This window comes from Cladophialophora psammophila (genome assembly GCF_000585535.1).
Source record: "Cladophialophora psammophila CBS 110553 chromosome Unknown aczJe-supercont1.4, whole genome shotgun sequence".
Lineage (NCBI taxonomy): Eukaryota > Fungi > Ascomycota > Eurotiomycetes > Chaetothyriales > Herpotrichiellaceae > Cladophialophora > Cladophialophora psammophila.
This window is the reverse complement of record NW_006912925.1, coordinates 1,232,209-1,252,168: the sequence shown is the minus strand read 5'-3', so window position 1 is coordinate 1,252,168 and position 19,960 is coordinate 1,232,209. Positions and strand designations below refer to the sequence as shown.

At 52.4% G+C, this 19,960-nt stretch overlaps 8 protein-coding genes across 8 annotated transcripts; 5 read left to right on the top strand and 3 right to left on the bottom strand.

The window, feature by feature from the left end:
• Window positions 1-198: 198 nt before the first annotated feature.
• On the bottom strand, window positions 199-2,258 carry A1O5_03369 (ATP-dependent RNA helicase HAS1; the record flags this gene model as incomplete). The annotated part of the gene is made up of 2 exons (XM_007743980.1): window positions 199-432; window positions 633-2,258. 2 exons carry the CDS (start codon window positions 2,256-2,258, stop codon window positions 199-201), a joined length of 1,860 nt encoding a protein of 619 aa, XP_007742170.1.
• A 1,099-nt stretch (window positions 2,259-3,357) lies between these two features.
• On the top strand, window positions 3,358-4,838 carry A1O5_03368 (uncharacterized protein; the record flags this gene model as incomplete). The annotated part of the gene is made up of 4 exons (XM_007743979.1): window positions 3,358-3,721; window positions 3,817-4,232; window positions 4,292-4,461; window positions 4,526-4,838. 4 exons carry the CDS (start codon window positions 3,358-3,360, stop codon window positions 4,836-4,838), a joined length of 1,263 nt encoding a protein of 420 aa, XP_007742169.1.
• A 140-nt stretch (window positions 4,839-4,978) lies between these two features.
• Window positions 4,979-6,956, bottom strand: A1O5_03367 (uncharacterized protein; the record flags this gene model as incomplete). Its single annotated transcript, XM_007743978.1, has 4 exons — window positions 4,979-5,735; window positions 5,800-6,155; window positions 6,217-6,688; window positions 6,757-6,956. The coding sequence occupies 4 exons, from the start codon at window positions 6,954-6,956 to the stop codon at window positions 4,979-4,981; spliced, it is 1,785 nt and encodes a 594-aa protein (XP_007742168.1).
• A 1,105-nt stretch (window positions 6,957-8,061) lies between these two features.
• Window positions 8,062-9,839, top strand: A1O5_03366 (uncharacterized protein; the record flags this gene model as incomplete). Its single annotated transcript, XM_007743977.1, has 4 exons — window positions 8,062-8,252; window positions 8,322-8,384; window positions 8,460-8,893; window positions 8,953-9,839. 4 exons carry the CDS (start codon window positions 8,062-8,064, stop codon window positions 9,837-9,839), a joined length of 1,575 nt encoding a protein of 524 aa, XP_007742167.1.
• Window positions 9,840-10,916: 1,077 nt separating this feature from the next.
• A1O5_03365 (uncharacterized protein) lies at window positions 10,917-11,660 on the top strand (the record flags this gene model as incomplete). Its single annotated transcript, XM_007743976.1, has 1 exon — window positions 10,917-11,660. One exon carries the CDS (start codon window positions 10,917-10,919, stop codon window positions 11,658-11,660), a length of 744 nt encoding a protein of 247 aa, XP_007742166.1.
• Window positions 11,661-13,534: 1,874 nt separating this feature from the next.
• A1O5_03364 (uncharacterized protein) lies at window positions 13,535-14,767 on the top strand (the record flags this gene model as incomplete). The annotated part of the gene is made up of 1 exon (XM_007743975.1): window positions 13,535-14,767. One exon carries the CDS (start codon window positions 13,535-13,537, stop codon window positions 14,765-14,767), a length of 1,233 nt encoding a protein of 410 aa, XP_007742165.1.
• A 195-nt stretch (window positions 14,768-14,962) lies between these two features.
• A1O5_03363 (uncharacterized protein) lies at window positions 14,963-15,421 on the top strand (the record flags this gene model as incomplete). The annotated part of the gene is made up of 1 exon (XM_007743974.1): window positions 14,963-15,421. One exon carries the CDS (start codon window positions 14,963-14,965, stop codon window positions 15,419-15,421), a length of 459 nt encoding a protein of 152 aa, XP_007742164.1.
• Window positions 15,422-17,867: 2,446 nt separating this feature from the next.
• A1O5_03362 (uncharacterized protein) lies at window positions 17,868-19,746 on the bottom strand (the record flags this gene model as incomplete). The annotated part of the gene is made up of 4 exons (XM_007743973.1): window positions 17,868-18,023; window positions 18,221-18,403; window positions 18,519-18,847; window positions 18,900-19,746. 4 exons carry the CDS (start codon window positions 19,744-19,746, stop codon window positions 17,868-17,870), a joined length of 1,515 nt encoding a protein of 504 aa, XP_007742163.1.
• Between the last annotated feature and the right edge of the window lie 214 nt (window positions 19,747-19,960).

Sequence of the window (19,960 nt, the reverse complement as noted above, 5' to 3'; positions counted from 1 at the left end):
AGAGGTCCGAGAACTAGGGATTCAGCGATTAGGCAACAGCAAAGAATATCCAGGGTGAGGACAGAGAATGAATAAACGGTCAAGCGGCATTGTGAGTTAGAATAAGCGAAAGTAACACGCTTTTGCCAACACCATTAGCTCCAAATAGTTCCGTGAAGGCATAATTGAAATCGCCTCAAGCAGTCAACCTTTGACGACCTATCTCCTCTTAAACCCATTTTTCTGCCTCGGCTGACTCCCGTAACTCCTCCTGGCACTGTTCTGCTTCTTATCCCGCATGCTCGCACCCAGCTGAATATCGACCCGGGGAGGGGTTGCAAAGCCAAAGCTCTTTGCGACCTTGACCAGGTCGAGTTTGTTGACGTCGAAGACGGAGCGAAGGCTGTGCGAGGCGTAGGCTTGCAGGTATGAGCGGTAGCCGTCTTTGGCGGACTAGTTTAGTTGAGATAGGTCAGTTTGAGTTCGGAGCTGGATAACGACTGTTTTCCTTGATATGGAATAGGGGCGGGAAAACCAAACGGGAAAGGAGTGTATTGATTGAGTAAAACCAAAGCGGAAGAAGGGAGACGGATGGGATATGGCACCAGCTCGACGACAAAAAAATGCTGACTCCCACTCAACTCAAAACTCACCTTGTTCAAATAATAGTTCTGCCCGATCAGCTTCTCGAGCTGGCTCTGGATGTTGACCAGCTTCTTGGCTGGGAAGTCGAACTCGACCACGGGGACGCGGGCTTCTTTCAACTGGCTCAAGAAGCCGACCTCGTTCGGCTGCAGGAACATCAGACTCCTCCCTTTGCCGTCTGCGCCGCGGGCTGTGCGGCCCACCCGGTGGATGTAGTCCCTCGGGTCGTCTGGCGGGTCGAACTGCACGATCCAGTCGACGGCGGGGATGTCGAGGCCCCTCGCGGCGACGTCCGTGCAGATCAGCGTGCCGTGGGTGGCGTTGCAGAATTCAAAAAAGGTGTTTGTTCGTTTCTGCTGCTTGAGGTTTCCGTGCAGCTCGAGCACGGGGAGGTCGATGTAGTTCAGCAGTTCCGAGTGGTACTTGACGCAGTTGCAGCTGCTCATGAAGACGATGACTTTCTTCTTCAGGTTGCGCTTGAGGAAGCTGAAGAGGAGCAGGAAGCGTTTGTCCGAGTCGCAGATCACGTACCCTTGCTCGAGGCCTTCGACCGTGCTGTGCTCCTTTTTGTGGTCCACATTAATGTATAGGGGACCGGGACGGAGGGATATGCGGGCCAGATCTTCGACTTTGGTTGTCTGCGTGGCGCTGAAGAGCATGGTCTGGCGGTGGTCGCGGTCCGGGAGGATCTTGACGATTTGGCGCATTTCGTCTTCAAAGCCGACTTCGAGGATACGGTCCGCTTCGTCGATGACGAGGGCCTTGACGTTTTTGTAGACAAAGCCCTTGGTGTTTTGTAGGTGGTCCAGCAACCTGCCCGGCGTGGCAATAAGTAGGTTGACGCCCTTGCTGAGCTTTTCGGCTTCGGCGCTGCGATTTGCGCCTCCGATTACAATGCCGAAAGTTTGGCTATGGAATTGCATAAGGTCCCGAGCCACGCCGAAAATCTGCAGCGCCAGTTCTCGTGTGGGAGAGACGACGATTACGCCAGTGCCGTTGCGCGGTTTAAATCGTAGAGCGTGCAACATTTCCACAGCCGGGATGAGGAAGGCGAGCGTCTTTCCCGAACCAGTTTTTGCGGCGCCCAAAACGTCCCGGCCTGCCATCAGCGGAGGGATGCCTCGTCTTTGGATCTCGGTCATAGTGGTGAAGCCCATTTCTGTGATGGCTCTCATGGTCTTTTCGGACAGAGCGAGTTCGGAGAAGGCTTGAGGGGTGGTTTCAGTCCCAGGCAGTGAAGGCATCACGTCCGTAGGCAGATCTGAGGGAGTAGAAGTGATCTCTGTGATCCCTGTCGTTGTATCGACTGTTTCTTCGAGTTCAGGGCCTGCTTCGTCACTGTCGTCAACTCCGCTGTCCACCTCACTGTCCGACGACTCTTCCCCTGCTTTTTCCGCACCATCATTCACAGCTTTCCTTGAACCCCGGCCCTCGTCATTATCTTCATCTTCGCTTGAATGGGACGTCTTCCGTCTCTTCTTGCTCTTTTCTTGCGGTTCGTTCGTGGATGCAAGGACTCGGTCGTTCAAGGTAGACGATTCAGATTGCGGTTCGGGTCCTGCTTGTGTGGGCTTCACCCGCACCCTCTTGCGTTTCTTTGACTCCCCCAATTGGGGATCCGTTAGGTTGGACATGCTGCGGAGATTTGGTAAACTCCAACCGGTGGTGAATTGATTTGCAAAATGTCACATTTCAACGAAAATTGCTGCAGAGGCTGGCAATAATTTTTCTGGTTATCGATAACGCCGACTCTAGCTACATTGGGATTAGCCTGGACTCTCTCCCGGCTCGTCTCGGCAATGGGAAGGTCAGCCGAAGCTTCGATAGCTTTTTCTCTAGCCAGCGTCCTTTGTTGCTGGTACATACAAGAATCTCCTCGTGTCCCCAAGTTATCAGATGCTAATATGTGACATCCGAGTCCTCCTAGAGCGTATCACTAAACTTTGAATATCCTTTTCGTTCTTGCTCCATTATTGATCGCCACAAAGGACTTCTAGAACCATGCTCACGGCTATGTCCGCCTCAGAACATCTCTCCCTACCTCCAGGACCCTTTGTCCGCTTTCTGGTTAGCTGATCCCTACGTCCATACAGGAACAGAAGGACGGCGGATATGGTGGACGCCTGAGAAACGTCTGAAATTCTTGCCACGGCTTGCGGTCGTAGAACTGAATTGGGGGGATTATATGGATGCTGTAGCTGGCGGGCTTAGGACAGATGCAGCGCTGGAGCAGGTAGGGCCTCTTATGGAGTGTGGGATGCTGGATTTGTCAAAATCGACGGGGGAATGCAGAAAGTGCAATATGTAAAATATAGAATAGCTTTAGGGCCGAAAGTCTGGACAAGGTGCTGAAGAGGGAGAGCAGGAGGTTGAGGGAGCTCGCCGCGCTCACTCTAAATAAGCAGGTAGTCTTGATGATTTCGTACAAACCACTACAAATGCTCGACGGAAGTGTACCAGGACATTTGGAATTCATCGTATGATCGAACCACTTTTGCCCAGACAAAATGCCGAGCGAGGCTGAGCGCCTTATCAAGTACTGCGGTCCGCGCACCCATCCACCGTCAATCACCCACCTACTGGCCCATCAGCTTCGACAAACGCTATCCCTGTGCGGCCGGGCATCTGTTATTTCAGGGAATTCTCAGTCCGTCCGAGCCCGGAAAGGACACACAGTGTATATTTGACACTCCATTTCTCGCATCTCCAGGTAGGATAATAAAAGTGGTGGTCATGGCCGAACCAGTCCCCCCCGCAGAAGAGCAAGTCTCCCTCCCAACCGCCGAACTGGTCAAAGTCAGCAATCACATCTCACTTTTACCGCCGCTATCTCGAAAGGGCCATGGGCCAGGTCTGGTCATCGTGCTGTCAGCGGACACGCCGAGCTACACCGACGGCGGCGTCGTTTGCGAGAATGGCATCCCGCCTCCCCTGCTGAAATGGGCGGAAGAGGGATTTGCGGTCGTGGAGATTCGAGGCGAGGCATTCACCTCGGGCTCGACCACCACCACCACCACGACTCAAATTCTGGCACAGGCCCTGACTGCGCTTGAAGGGTGTGAGAAGTGCGATTTCAACGGTGGGGTTGGGATGGTCGGTATGTTCTTGCCTTCTCCTCCCCCCTCCTCCTCCCCGTCCTTCACTTCCGCTATGATTTGTCGTTGCCTCAAGGGACTAAAAGTCGCCTTCAAGTCTACGACACTTTCATCTGGAATGAACTCGGTCGCACTGCAGCGATTAGCCCCACCATCAAGGCGGCCGTGATCTACGGCACGGCGGGAGACTTGGTTACCCCTGTCGCAATACCCAGGCTCTGTCACTTCGCGGGATACGAAAAGGCAGAGTCCCATCCGGATGCCAAAATATACACCTATCCCTCGGCCAAGTCGCCAAAGTTCGTCATACCAGGCCTGCAGGAGTTTGACAGTACCAACGAAGCCGTTGCGCATACTCGAAATCTCACCTTCCTAAAGAAGTATATCCGTGGCTTGAACTTCGACCTGGAAGCGATCTGGGAAGAGCACACATATTTTGAATTTGCAGAGCGCTCTGTGTCCAAAACGATGGCAACCATGGTGCAAGAGCCCTATGTTAATCATATTACTACGGTACGATGTGTCCTATGAGTTGCTATCTTATGCGTGTAGATGCTGAATGGGGGACGCAGATGACGGGCGGCATCGGCAGAGCGAGCTTAACGAACTTTTACCGCAACCATTTCATCCCCAAGAATCCAAAAGACATGGAGCTCCTGCTTGTGAGTCGAACAATTGGCATTGATCGTGTCTGTGACGAGTTCATTGCCAAGTTCACGCATGATATGGAAATCGACTGGCTGTAAGAATCATGCCCCCTTCCCATCCAGACTCGGTTCCCAAAAAACTTACTTGTTGTCGGGTAGAGCCCCTGGCATTCCTCCGACGGGACGAAAAGTTGAGCTTCCATGCACATCCGTTGTCTGCGTGCGTGGCGACCGCCTGTATCATGAGCATATAGCCTGGGACCAAGCTTCACTATTGATCCAGTTGGGCCTCATGCCAGAATACCTACCGTATCCCTATGCGCTGCCGGATGGCTCGAAACCGGGACCAGGCAAGAAGTTCGAGTACAAAGTACCCGCGGCTGGTGTTGAAACTTCCATGAAGATGCTCGACAAGAACAAGATACCGTCGAATGGAATGTTTGAATACAAGGTTCGCGAGGTGGATGCTTGAATGTGATCCATCCGACCCGATGCAATTTCGCCCGATGCATTTTTTGTTATGTCTTCATGTCCTAACGGATATGTATGATGCAAACGTAGCCAGATTCATGATGATTAACACGAAAATTCAGAAAAATTGCCACATTCTCCTCATAAAACACGCGGATCGCTGAACGTCAGACCTGCAAGCAACGTTTCCACAAGTCGCAATCGGTCTTCGACGTCTTTGCTCTCTCGCCTCCAGAATCTCAACATTTCGATCACCTTTTCCACAGCCTCTCGCCAGCGATCCGGCATTAGTAACGTCAGTTTTTCGAGTCTGGCAGCAGCGAGAAGGACAAATGCGCTCCTCGTGCAAGACCGTAACATCAGCCAGGTCCCATGATGGCGATAGAAAAAGCCTTGTTCATTCTTTTCGATTCGCTCCACGCAAACGACCAGCGCTTTGTGCACAAACGAGTCCATTGACTCGGTCGAGATTGTGGGCGTCCTTTCAGGGGTATCATAGTTTACCGCCGCGACGATAAAGGGCCAATACATCATTTCGTAGCAGTCGAGGAGGTGGCCTTTCAGTATGAACTTGAGCGAATGGTGCAAGTCACTCTCCTCTCCCACCGAGGGTGCTTCAAGGTCGAGTGCTTGGGGGAGCGATCGAATCCAGTCTGCCGCCTGTTGTTCAAATCCGACCGTAGACTCGGCTGCGTTGGACATGGAGCTCGTGGCTTTGCTGTCATAGATGAAGTTGAGGATTCTGTTTCCCAGCCGTCGAAGGGCAATTTCGGCAAGATAAAAATACCACACTATTTCCCTTTGAGATCGGAGACCCTCGGGAGGAGAGGGAAAGAAGGCAGGATATGTGAGATCCCATATCGAAGTCTCGGAAACATTCAGCTCGAGACGGAGTTCGCTGGCTCAGGTTCAGCATTGCACTACCGGAAAGCGTGCGACGGGCAGGATTGGTTTCCACTTACAGTTCCGATTTGAAGCAAGTCCAGTAGATACTTTCCCGCAAACGCTGTTCCCCTTCCCTGTCGGCTTCTGGGGACTCTTTCTCGGTATAGAATGCTTGGCAGCAGGCGAGAGCCTGGACAAACATTTTCCATGCCTCCATCGGACGTAGTGTTGCCATCAAATATACTCCTGCCAGAAAGAAACATTGCGCTTCCAATACACCTGTTCTGCAAAGCAGGTGGCCCATCCTTTTCTGAGCTGCAGAAAAGTATAACTCGGCCTGTTTAAACTGCGGAGAAGAGCGAAAAGACGAGGCGTCTTGTTGGTGGCCGCCATCAAACGGTCCAACAATCGAGCCGTGAGCATATATCAGGAGCTGTCGACAACAACGACGGTTAGCAACGATGACTAGGTGCCTATACCAGACGCCATCTCACCAGTAGGCACGACTGTGCATCCCATGCAATGCCGTTGAAGCGCGCGTCACGCATGTAGCGATGAATCTTGGCTTCCTCCAAGACCGGATTGTAAATGAAGACATTGTTCATGAACCTTGCCACAAGTTCCTCTTCGGCAACATGCTCATCGAATTCTGTCACGATTGACAGGTTTTGGGTGGCGCCATTACTAGAGTTGAGGAGCCCTTTCAGGTCGAGGTTGGGACTAACATCGTCGAAGACAGACCACGACAAGACTCCTTCAATGTTCATGTGACAGGGGGTAGCATCTTTGGATCTTTCGAGGCTGGGAGAATTCAGCGATTTTAACCGGGATAAGACTCCACGACTGGGGCTGTCGGCTGTATTACTGGGAGCTGCTGGGACAACCTGGGTCCGGGCACTGGGCGCTCTCAAGAGTTCCTCGATGGTGTTCAACTTGTCCAGAATTGCAAGACTCGCGGAATCAAAGCTGCCAGGGTCAGAAGAGGGTCGTCATCGTATAGCACGTCCGAAGATGTGCCGCCGCACAGGACATACGTAGAATGATCTCCTTCGCTATACGTGCACTCTGCGCCAATTGACATGCAGGAGGAACAGGTTGGACGAGCATTATTGCATTTTGTTCGTCGGACTCTGCACTTCTGACAGGCTTGAATGGCTCTCTTTCGCGGATATGAGGACTTTATCCGCGTGGCAGGACGCTTCCGGGAGTCGTTCAAAACATTTTCAGCCTCCATTGCGCCGATAAAAGGGCCATTTTGCTGGACAGTCGCCGGCAAATGGCCAGTATGAAGAGACGAGGAATCATAAGCTGGCTCGCTGGAATGGAGAATGTTGCGGAGCGAGCTTTCCATCTGCATTGCCGATAAGAGGATTGAGCCTTTTCTCCACCGGGACAACTGGGGTTTGAAGATCTGGGGAAGTGATACTGGACTCTGGAGAGAAGGATGGGAAGTTGGATGAGCGGAATGCCGGGGAGTGATAAAAGCCCGTCAGCGGAGTGCTGGACGAGAGGAGCGGCAGCAAGAGCAGGCTCTGGAGGCACGATTTTGTTGCGGGGGGTGGGATGGCCGAGTGGCTAGGCTACTAGGCGCCCACCAGGGTCGGCGAGGGGGGAGCTCCCGGGTGGTGGGGACCACTGCCAGAGGCCTCTAGTTAGCCTAGCAACCTTTGATAGGGCCACTTCATTAGGGAGTCTCTGAAAAAGCCAAGATGCCTCGTAAATGCGGGCGGCCCAGTCCTTCTAGAAGCCCTTGGCTGCGCTTTTCCTGCGCTTTGTGACAGCCGAAAAAACTTACCTCACCGCATGAGGAGATACCATCTATCAACTGAGATGAAGGCGCAATCAATAAGCAGTCGCCCAACCCCTACTCCGGACCTTGGTATGTGTGATTGCAACACCACTTTACCGCTCTGAGCCAATATTCGACTCCACGACTGGCCGAGTCATGCTGGTCATGCCACAAGGATCATGGCCCGGACTCGGCGGGGAAAAGCCATCACCACCCTGCCATGTCCATCGCCTCCGTCCTTCGACGTCTCCTCGTCTCCTCAATGCTACCCAAACTCTTGCCAGCCTCTCCCCAGCAAGATTCCCCCATGTGAAAATCTGCGGAATCCCGGAATGCATACGATACCGTCCTCAAGGATGGATCTGGGGTTGAATGGGACTTCCAGAACATGCATCATGATCATCATATAGGAAAGGAAGCAATACATACATAAACACCCATCGTCCCCTCTACGATTGAAGTTCTGGCTTTCTCAGACAAGGTGGCAACCTCTCTCACCTTGCACATCAGCGTCATCCTCGCACTCCGGTGAACATTCAATTCCCGAAACATGGAGAAATTCCATATCGACGACCACGAAGCCAAGGCGGCCGACTCAATCATTGAACACGTGGCTCCCAAGGTCGAACAGGCGCGAGCAGCTGCTGAAGAAGAGCACCGTCTTTCAGTCTGGGAGGCCCTTTCCAAGAACAAGACCGTCGTCTTCTGGTGTGTGTTTTTTGGCTTCAGCTGTATTGGCTGGTAAGTCTCCATCGCTTCAAGTAACTACCCGCCAAAGTCACCACCTGAAGCCTGACCGACTTTTACCAGGGGCTTCGACGCACAGGTCAATGGCGCCATGATCTCAGTGCCTCAGTTTCGGTATACATTCGGGTAAGTCTGTAGCGAGCCCCCTCTATCGTCTGCTTTTTGTGTAGTGACCCGTCCAGAGGCTAATATGCTGCGAAGCTACATCTACAAAGGGCAACCTGTGATCCCCGCCAGCTGGCAGAGCGGCTTTAACAGCATCTCCAGCGTCGGCCAATTCTTTGGTGGCTTCATGTGCTCATGGATCTCTGACCGCATCGGCCGTCGGCATTCTCTCCTTGTAGGGCTGGCCTTTGTCACAGGGGGCATTTTTGGCGAGGTCTTCTCGACCACCCGACCGGCATTCCTCATTGGCAAATTGATTCTTGGAATTGGCCTTGGATTCTACTTGACCATCGGCCCTCTCTATTGCTCAGAGGTGGCACCGGTCGTCCTTCGTGGTATGATCACAGGTGGCATTAACTTCGCGATTGTCATTGGGCAGCTCCTCTCGAATGCCGTTATCAAAGGATTCGGGGACAGGAACGACCGCTGGGCTTTTCGAGGCCCCTTTGCCATTCAATGGTTGTTTGTTGGTAAGACTACCCTTATGCACACGTTCCGAGGATTATCAACATCTGACAAATCTAATCAGCCATTCTTCTTGTCGGACTCCCATTCGCGCCCGAATCGCCATGGCATTATGTGCGCCGGGGCCGCATGGACGACGCTCGACGGTCTCTGGAGCGTCTGCATGGCGAGGACGTTGACGTATCCCCGAAATTGGCCATGATCGTCAGGACCGTCGAGGAGGACGCAGAACTGTCCAAGTCTGCCAGATGGGACCAGTGCTTCCGTGGCACCAACCTCGTACGAACCACCATTTCGGTTGGCGCCTTTGCCTGCCAACATCTCTCAGGTATCGTCTTCGTATTGGGCTTTTCAACCTACTTTTTCGAGCTTGCCGGTATTCAGACCAAGGACGCTTTCGACCTCGGTGTGGGAGTCACAGCATGCGGTGTAGTTGGCGTCATGATCTCTTGGGCCGCCATCAACACACTGGGTCGGAGAAAGCTGTTCGTCTGGGGCATGATCGGTATGACCATTGTGCTAGTCTTGATGGGAATTCTTGACGTTGTTCACACCTCAGCTGCCCGCTGGGTCCAAGCCTCTTGCACGGTCGTCTATGCACTCATCTATCAGATCACGATCGGATGCATCGCGTTTGCTTTGCTCGGTGAAGTCTCCACACCCTCCCTCCGAGCCAAGACAGTTGGTCTGGCCACTGCATGCCAGGCTGTGTTCGGCACGGTTATGAACATTGTGGTTCCTTACATGGTCAACCCGGACAAGGCCAATCTGAAGGGTAAAGTGGGCTTTGTCTTTGGCGGAGCGTGTCTCTTGGGCACCATCTGGAGTTACTTCTATGTGCCTGAGCTGAAAGGCCGCACATTCCAGGAGATTGACTATTTGTTCCAGAACAGAGTTCCACCCAGGAAAATGGGCAAGTACAATCTCGAGGATGTCAATGATGTTATGTGAACATGACATGTGCACCGGTGGTGTGGTAATGTAGGACAAGATGTCACACTGCGAGTTGGGTATTACGATGACAGGGATAAGAACTACAAGCAGGAGCAGAGATTATCATATGACACGGAAGTGTCCACGGACCAATAACCCGGCCACCATCCGCCTCTGAAGACCGTCCTGTGCTACATATACGGAGTAGTATCCGCTGTCCATCAGGGAGTGCTTCCGGTCACTGAGTGAGGACCGTGCAGACCCATTAGAAAACATGTTCGGCGATCCACAAGTATCTACGCAGCAAACCGACTCGCTCTATAAAAACAGCGAGAGGAAGCATTGCAATGGAACGAAGGCCATTCAAAGGCGCTACAAACAAGCCTTCAACCTGTTGCCAAGCCAACCTTAAATCTTTAAATTCATGTACCACTTCATCAAGGTCTTGGACTCTTCGAGTATCCATCTTGCCACGTTCACCAATGAAAGTTCCGAACTTGTATGATGCTCAGGGCACTCGGGCAGCAGTCAGCAATAAGACACAATGAAATGCGGCAATCGGACACGATAACGCGCTGAAAGACCGAAAATAAAGAGCAGGAAGCCAAAAGATGCCGACAGGCATTCAACAATGGGACTCAAACCCTCAGGGCCCGTTGAGGGTTACTGACACTCTTGGCAACACGTACCAGATATATCTGTCAGGATTGTGGTGTCAAGCACTAGCCCCAGCAATGACACCAATGACTGAATTTGGCTTACGAGCGCTCGGCTGCCGGCTTACGCATGCTCGACAGATCTCTCAATCTCACGCGGAAAGGGGCTTTCGCCGCTCCAAGGAGCCCGCTTGGGCCAAATATATTATCTGGTACATACATATTACTGGGGCCGATACTTGCACCCTCCGTTATTGGCACCTTTTCAGACTTCCTGATAGAGTCAATTTCTTCTGATGTGTACCAGGAATGGATAAAGCTTGATCTTATATGAGGGTAAGACTCCCTGAAGAGTTCCGTCAACCAGAGGAACGTCATCTCCAAACCAATTCCTTCGTTTTCGCATTTCTCAAACACGCCACCACTCCATTGATTTACCATGGCCAGCAATAACGTTGACGACTACGCCAACGAGGACTATGCTGATGAGGACTACGCCGACGAGAACTATGCTGACGAAGATTACGCCGACGAGCACCATGCTGACGAGGGCTATGCTGACGAGGACTACCTTGACAACAATCATGCCGACAACCACTATGCTAATAACGACTATACTGACGACCACTATCCTGATGACCATTATGCTGACGGGAGCTTTGTTGACGATGGCACCGGCCACAACGGCACCGCAGGCAACGGCATTACTGGCAATAATCCTACAGTCAACCATACTGTAGCCAATGACACTATAGCCAGAAGCACCACAGGCAACACCATTACGGCTAATGGCACTGGAGGCAACAATGTTTTACCCAACCACACTATATCCATCCATCCTACCGGCCCTATATCCAGCCTACTGCCCCCTAGCCACACTATAAACAAAGTCCCCACAGGCAATGGCACTACAAGCAATGGCACCACAGGCAACGGCACTACTGGGCACAATGCTCCCATTGATCCGCACTATTACCCCCAGAGCGGGCCTGCGTCGTCATTTGCTCATTTTGATGACCATATCTGTTCTTTTAATGATCTGTGGAATACGTTTCAGCCCGTCATACAGAAGGCTAACACTGGACACGGTAACGCTGACTATGCCGGCATGGTGAGTACAACCTCTGTCGGATCACATCCAGGAGCAGTTGCCAAAAAGGATGGCTCGAATACGTGTGTTTAAGCTTGTGTTGACTTTGTTTCAGGTCAAAACGGCAATTCAAACCGTCAGCGCTTCAAGTGGTGTGCAAGATTATCAACTTCTGTGCATCATCATGCAAGAAAGTACAGGGAATTGCTTCGTTCAGGCAGGTTCTTCCCAGTTCATCATGGTGGTTAAGTCTCTTGGTGTGGATCTGACAAGAAATGATAGACAACTGTCGACCCCGACGGAGCTGGGACCGGTGGTCTTATGCAGTGTTCTGGGTGCCAAGGTTTGAGTGCATCGGCGGTACGTTATACTGATGATGGAAGGCCAATCCATCTCACGTTCATTTGAGCATTGTGCTAACCGAGGACATGATCCTCTTTAGAGCACAAATCCACAACAGTCAGACATCGACAGCATGGTTCAGGCAGGCGCCACCCATTTCAAGCAATGCTTAGATCAGCAAAAAGGAAACTTCTATGAGGCGTTGCGGGTATACAATTCCGGGCACATCGCGGAGAGTGGTGATCTTAGCGATCCTAAGAGTGATGGCACGCCGAAGTACGTCCAAGACGTAGCTAATCGCACACGTACGTTTTTCTCTCCGCCGAAACCTTTGATTGGGGTAGACAGGCCTTTTTTGAACGTTCGGGTTGTCGAGATACTGACTCTGCGAGTTCCAAAGATGGCTGGTATGCGGGCAATGGCGCACCAATGCCACCATCCTAGATGGAGTGACTTCAGTCAGAACAGTCCAACGGTCGTATCTCACATGGGTCAGATCACGTTATCTTTCGGCGAAGGAGTCAGGGTAGATATGTACGTATATACTAGGCGGATGAAACGTTGTCGGGGTATCACCCATCCATCAATTTACGATCCTTTCACTGCTTGGCTGCGGACCCTTTTGCGCCTCGTTCCGCTCTTTCAGTTACGAACTGCTCTCGCCGACGATCGACGCACGAATGCTGGAGGAGGGACTTATTCATCACAAGAGAAGGGGTAGGAAGATGTGGCATACTCGGGACTCTGTGTGGATGCTTTCCTTGGCAGTTGTCTAGAACGACCTTTTCCCTCGTAGAGGCAGCGATCACAAATCATCCTACTGGTCCGACAACAACCAAGAGCTCTTCGGCTGTTTGGTGTCTCCGCCCAGCCTACCTGCCCAAACTAGGAGGTGCCATTTTCCACATCGGGATGTGGTCAACTATTCCGCTGCCAAGAGACAGCTTTGGCATTATCGCTAAAGGGCCACACGAAGTCTTGGGAGCGTGGGTTGAACTGCCCGTTCACCAACAACAGGCTGCCCTGGTACAGCTGCTCCTTACCTCAGCTCTTTGTCACCGTTGCTTAACGGCTCCTAAACGGCTGCATTGGCACAATCCGAGATCATCATCCCTTTTGAAAGCGCCTCCCTACACGAAACCCTTGACCCGGGCGACACCGCTAGCTACTTGTCAGCACTCATGGCCGGTCCAGTTGGGAAATTGTCGTCTTGGGTGTGGTTGGGTCACTTCGCTCTCCCACTCGTTTAGCTTGCGATCAAAGCCAACAAGCTGCTCGGCACCACGGGAGAGATTCCCATCCACTCCTTTCTTGAGTCAAACGCAGCAGCAATACGAACTGAACCCTCTCAAAAGCCTATAAGAACGTCTAGCTCCCGCCCGCGAACTCTTGCCTCTGCATATCGAATTACAGCTGCGCTCTTTCCACGGAACCCAAATTGTTCAATGATGTCAACGTCCCCAACTTTACGGCTGCCGCCAGGGAAAACGACGCACCCGTGTTCCTAATGCGAGACTGGAATCAACTTGACGTCGGCAGGTTAGCTATCAACACTGGGACTGAAGCCTCGGACCCGCACTCTATGCGATTCTGCATCGTTGATTCCGAAGGGCTACGGACTCATCATGACCGACGGGGCTGTCAAATTCATTTTTCCGACCAGACAAGGCCCGCCGCCTCAGGATCATGGGCTCAGTGAGAAGGAGCGACGATCACATGCTGCTCGAGTTGGCCATCTTGGGAAAAGTCGAGCTGCTAGTGGCCCCTCTGCCATTCATCATTCTGCACCACGAAGCCAAGCTATTTACAGGATGCATTTACCGCGACGGCGCCACACAAGCAGCCCCAGTTTTGGTTACAATGTCAGCTCGAACTCCAGCTCCAACTTCAAATCAGAGTCGACGTGCGACTCTTCGTCGGATGAAGAGAGACGCCCAACGCCGCCAATAGTTGTGTTGAAAGGCAACTCCGACCCATTCGCCACACTGTCAGTGGTCGTCACACCGCTTGTGAACCAGGTTTTGACGTTTATGCGAGAGGCGCTGTATCCAAACCTGTACTTCAACCCCTTCTTCCGCCGGTTGTATGGGGACTCTAATGGTCCCATTAACGTGCTGCATGATAGCAGTTGGTTACCGGCGCAGACGGCGAGGCAAGGTTGGGGCTTTGCCGCTGGGAGCCTCAACTCAGAGGGTCAGGCCTTGGCATGCATCGCGAGCTTTCTTCACAACATGGCCACGCTGCTGCCCGAGGATGGACGACTCAAAATGAGCCGGCAAGCCCTGATTCTCACGACCAAGAGTTCAGAGCTCCTCCGGAAGTCGTTGGAGAACACACCCAGCACTGGAGGAGGTAAGAGCATGCTTCTTCAGGATCAAGGGCTGATTACCCATGTCTTCTGGTTATTCCGCGCGGCCGTGTATTCCGACAACAGCCCATCCGTGGCGGTCCACGGCAAGGTCCTGGCGGGGAGCATGATGCAAGGTTTTAATGACGGCATTGTGGATCACCTGATGATCATCCAGGCTATCAACGACGACTGTGATGACGCTTCGAAAATAACGCGGCGGACTCACTTTGATCCTGACTGGTATCGGCTCACTGTCAAGCCAATCTGGGCTTTAGCGGAGCAAATTCTGCCTCCAATACCCGAGACAGCCTTTGCCAATGTTAACCCGGCCATTGAGATCCCGGAGCTGCGACGCCTCTTCATAGCCTCACGCCATCAAGCGGCGTTCGGCGAGGATGGCATGCAAGTATCGGACGAGGCCTGGGGTCCGCCAGAACAAAAGGAGCTGGCCTTTGCTTGGTTCGTCACGCAGAGCAAATACCTTATGGCCAAAGTCCTCCAGATATAATTTGACCTCCGCGAGAACATCCATCCACCGTGGCGGCAAGGGCCGTCTGGTGGCGGTGGAGGACCCACGAGACCTTCCTCGGGCGAGCGTCTGACCCAGGCCGGCCTGGCGCTGGGCCTACTTTACTATGTCCGCGCGATAGGGCACGAGGCGAAGATCAATGGGCGGGACATCCGCGACGCATCCCCGGGCATTATGCGTCATCTGCGGTCGGTCATGGAACTCATCTCCTCGGTGGCGACCGAGCACGAGAAGCGGCTCTACAGCGACGCCCACGCGTGGCTTTACTATCTGGGTGCATTCGAAGAGCGCCGTAAAATGCCAGCACTGTCCTCTTCATCGAGAGACTGGCGCGCGTCCACCGACGCCGTCGGCCGCAACGGGGAAGCCCAGGCCCCGTGGTTCCAGCACCGTCTTGCCGAGCACGTCCAACAACAGCAACAGCAAGAGCAATCACTCAGGGGAAGCGGTAGCGGCAGCAGCAGAGCAGTCGACCCCCCTCCTCTCCCACCGGGATCTTCGCCCTCTTACCGCCGGTGGCCAGTGTATCGACGCGTCTTCCGCACCTTCTTCCTCTCGGACTGGGCGCAGCCACACGGGTCGACCTGGTTCGATCGCGTCGTTGCGTCGCAGGCGGAGGTGAGTGCGGACTGATGACGCTCTCGCATCGCCGTCATTGTCTCACGGGCCGAATTGCAAAATAAGTGGTACACTCAAAATCCTCTGCTGTTGGAACAGGGATCTGGAAAAAAGTTTCAATTTGGTCGTTGGTCGACAATATTAAGCCATGTTCCCAGCAGCTTGGACTGTTCCCCGCTGCCATAAGTCGGCCTCTAATATTAAGATGCTAACGCATGCTCACCTCTTGTCTCTTGTCACCTCTACGCTCTATTCCACGAGAGTAGTTTAGTTTGACGTCGGAAGCTTATCTTGTTCGGCATCACCGTGGCTCTGCACAATCGTAGTCTGTGGCTCTCCCTCGTTGTCAGAGTCTGAGTCGCTATCAGAGACACTGAGGTTCTCCTCTGAGGACTGCACCACCTTCCTTAGTTCTTACACCTGCTGGTCGTCAGGCTCGTTGTCCACAATCGCCATGGCCCCTTCTTAATTCTTCCACCACTCTCGTGACATCGTTGAGAGCTTGGCGCGGACTGTCGTTAGTAGGCATGATCATGGTAGGAAGGACGGCGTTGCAAATAATCGTAAGCTATAGAACTTAAATACATAATAAATGATGGAACATAAACGACGAGCGACGGAACATGAACAATCAACGAGAAACTAAATCCACCAATAATAACGAAGACGCGCATCGAGTAGCGAGGAGCGCTTCCATGGATCCCATTCTATCACCCTCGCGCTTATCCCAATCTTGTCGCCATTGACGGTGCCCGCCGCGATACCAACAGGCGCAGTTGTCAGGTTCGAGACTGCCCGCCATCTTGGACCAGCGCGCAAGCAGTGTTTTGTCAACTTCGGACTCACTTGAGATTCACCTCAGTGATAATGGCAGTGATACATGTGGTGACACTACATAGCTGGTACATAGTGACACTGGCAATCTCACGGTAGCACGATACCTTGAGGGTATTTAAACCCCCACTTGTGCTTGTTGACCTTTGTCCATTTATAGACAAGCACACAGAACAGAGTTGGAACTAATACAAGATTAATCAGAGTTCTAGATTCGGACGATGGAACCATATTTAGATCAGACATCGAAGATAGGTTCTCCCAAAAGGTCAAGCCGTATTTCAATATCGAGAATGAAGATTCCTATGTTTACCACAAAATGGCTGATCTCTAACTTCTCGAAATTAATATACAATATTTAGAGAGTAGTTAAAGATAAATACAAAAGACCCAGAATGCGTTTCGCATGGTCAGGATATCGAATGTTGTTTTTTTCCCCGAAAAATTCGCGACACTCTGTATCAAGACTTCTCCCCTCGTTGCTACAGCCGGAGAGGAGTTGGAACATGGTCCAGGAAGAGTATTCTCTAGGGTGTCTCCGCAAAAAAACCCGCTCACGCATACGGTCCTGGGCTTTGTCTCTCGTTAGCGAGGCTGATGTGGAAGTAAGAACATATCGCAATAAAAGGTCATGTATCCAAGGCCATGAGAGCAGAGCAGGAAATTTGGGAGCTTGTCCGGTCGGCCTCATCCTCGTTAAGCGGTCCGAAAAAAAAATAAGCACACAGGACCGGAACTGTTTTGGCTCAGATATGGAACCGCTTGCCAGTACATACATAGCCATAGGCTCCAGCAGAAAACTTCGAGAGATCACTTTGCAGATGGCACGAAAGGTTGTGCTGCCCGATACAACAGAGATGAGGACATTCCGCACCCAGGATGGTTGACGGAGCCAGTGATCAACCGTTACACCGTTGAGGTCGAGTCTGTATGTCCACCTCGAGAGCGCCGGCCGAAAGACCAAGACAAGCCCAGAAGCGTCAACATGCTTATAAGGTTGGACGCTGGAGAATTCGTCGACTTACACTTGCGGCGGTTTGATTGGGGGTGGATCTCTCCTGCAACGACACCACTCGGGCATATATCCAGGGCTGGAAACTGCGGCACAACTCAAAGTCCCTTCGCTGCTAGCACGGAGGTGGCCTTCGTTGGCGTTGAGCCATTCCGTTCTACCTTGGAAATAGAGGATACTCTGCATTCGATATTATCGCGACCGCTTCGTCCTCTTTGAGCCACCTTTGGCTACATTAGATACGGCTTGTATTCTGAGTCAGATCGTGTCGCTTTTTTCTTTTTTTTTTTTTTCTCAATTGCTTTTACTTCTATTCCGTTGTGCTCCTTCTCGGCCCGAAGGGAAAGAAAAAAAGTCTAGTCAATACCATACACTCTATTGAAAATGAAGTCCTTGGGCGAGAACACCATTCCCTTCCTTCGTGAGCCTGTTGTTCGAGCTTGACACCGGACAAATATAATACGGAAGGACTTTCGATTCGGGTCCTTGAATGCCTAATTCCCTCTATTAAAGCCACTGAATTGCTTGTTTACCGAGTTCCTTACTTCCCTTGACGCGTCGTGCATGGACGTATGGATGGATGAGCGGACGGCATGGGAAATCAAGGGACTCAGTTCAAACATCCTCCTTCTCCTCGAACTGAATCGCGTGCTCCTTCTTGAGGATGGTTTCCGCGTGGCGGTCATGGACCATGCGCGCCGCAAGGGCCGAGTCTCGAATTTCGGGTTTCGCGAAGATCAGATCGATCTCTTCGAGGGTTTTGCCCGTGGTCTGTAGAGTGCAACCCGAAGCAAGGGCGATTCAGTTAGAATAGGGCCTGGCTTGGAGTCCGCAGTTCGCGCGGTTCGATAGAGAAACAGTGAAAGCGAAGAAAAAAAAAGGAAAGGAGGGAGGGGGAAAGAAGAATAATCATGACTTCCGAGGAGCGTTTTGTGTAGTGGTGGTAGAGGAGGAGGAGGAGGACATACCTCGGGACACATAAAGTACACAAACGGCACGGCTACCGCGCAGGATAGGAGCATCCAGATCCAGATTTTCCATCCAACATTCTGCAGTGCGATGCCTCCGGCGAAGACGGTGATGAAGCTGAATAGCCACTCTCCGAATGCCCCAGCCGCGCCGCCGAGGTGGCGAAGTTTGAGCGGTGCGATCTGTGCAAAATCCTCCAGGTCAGCGTGGACTTCGCTCGACACTGCTCATTCGAGAATTCAGACAAGGGGGGAAACCGCTCTTAGCGCTGAGCTTCACATGGCGTGGGAGACTCACCTCGGGTCCATACAACCAAGGGACACCAATCCAGCCATATCCAAACACGAAATTGTAAATGATCACAAACGCCACGGCAGTCCACTGCGTCGCCAGTGTAGGATGCGGCAAACCGATCATAATTACAAACACCAGCATGCAGAGTGTCAGGATGACCGCTGACCAGATCAAAACGCCACGGCGACCGACTCGTTCGATCGTCCAGGGTAAAGGATACGTCCCTAGGGCAAAGCCGGTGTTCATCACCGCAGCGAGCAGCTGAGAGAGGAATGGTGACAGGCCGACCTGTGAGAAGATGACTGTGGAATAGTAGACAGACAGGTTAATACCTATCACATACGTCAGCAAGAAATCCTTCGTTCAGGCGGGCAAGATACGGACCCATCATCTGCTGAATGGAGAGGATCATGAAGGAAATCCTAATCCGGCGACCAGCTCTTAGGTCACTCTTGTCCCAGAATAGATCCAAGGGGTTGAATCTGTGCTCGTCTTCTTCTTCGAGTTTGATCGAGGCCAGGATTTCCTCTCGCATGGCTTGGACGGCGGGGTCTTCGAGCGGGCGATCATGGAGCCGCATCACGATGCTGTCGCCTTCCGCGACGCGACCTTTGGCGTAATACCATCTAGGCGTGTCGGGCAAGAAGAACATGCCGATAATGGACACAGTTGCAAAGAAGGCTTGGAAGGCGATGGGAAACCGCCATGAGACTTGGTTTGTCATGCGTGTCATGCCAAAATCTATCCAATATGCTAGGGCCACGCCACTGATCAGCCAGACGCATTGGATGGCGACCTCAGGTCCTCGTTCTTTCGAAGTGATACTCATCTCGGCCATGTAGGTGGGGACACTGCAGGAGATGAAACCGATGCCGAACCCGCAGAGGACGCGGCCGACGATGATCTGGGCGACCGACCATGACGAGGCTTGGATGCTGGCTCCGACAATGACAAGGGCATCGCCCATCAAGATACAGCCTCGTCGTCCTAAAGGCATACCAAGTACGGTAACTGCCAAGGAGCAGACGGCGGCGGCCAGGGTGTATGAAGAAGCAATCATGGGGATGACATATGTACCCGTGGGATGGCCCATGGCGTCGAGGAAAGGTTTGGTGGTTTGGACGCCTCCGAGGACCCCAGCGTCATAGCCATACATGCAGAAGGACAGAGAACAACATATGCTCATAATCCGGTAGAGAGCTCGGCCTTTGACGGACTTGAGGAATTGCATGATGGGCAGCTTGTTGAGGGCAGTCTAGTGTAGGAAAGAAAGGGATAGAGGGTTCGTGGACAAAGGGTGAAGCCATATTGTTCAGTCGTGGCTTCTCAATATGTATGTCGACTATGACTTGGTACCCCACACAATTGATGCCGAGACCAGGATCCACCTTCGGGGCCAGGTAGTCTATGATTGGTTGAGTGTACGGTACGGAAGCCCACCCCCG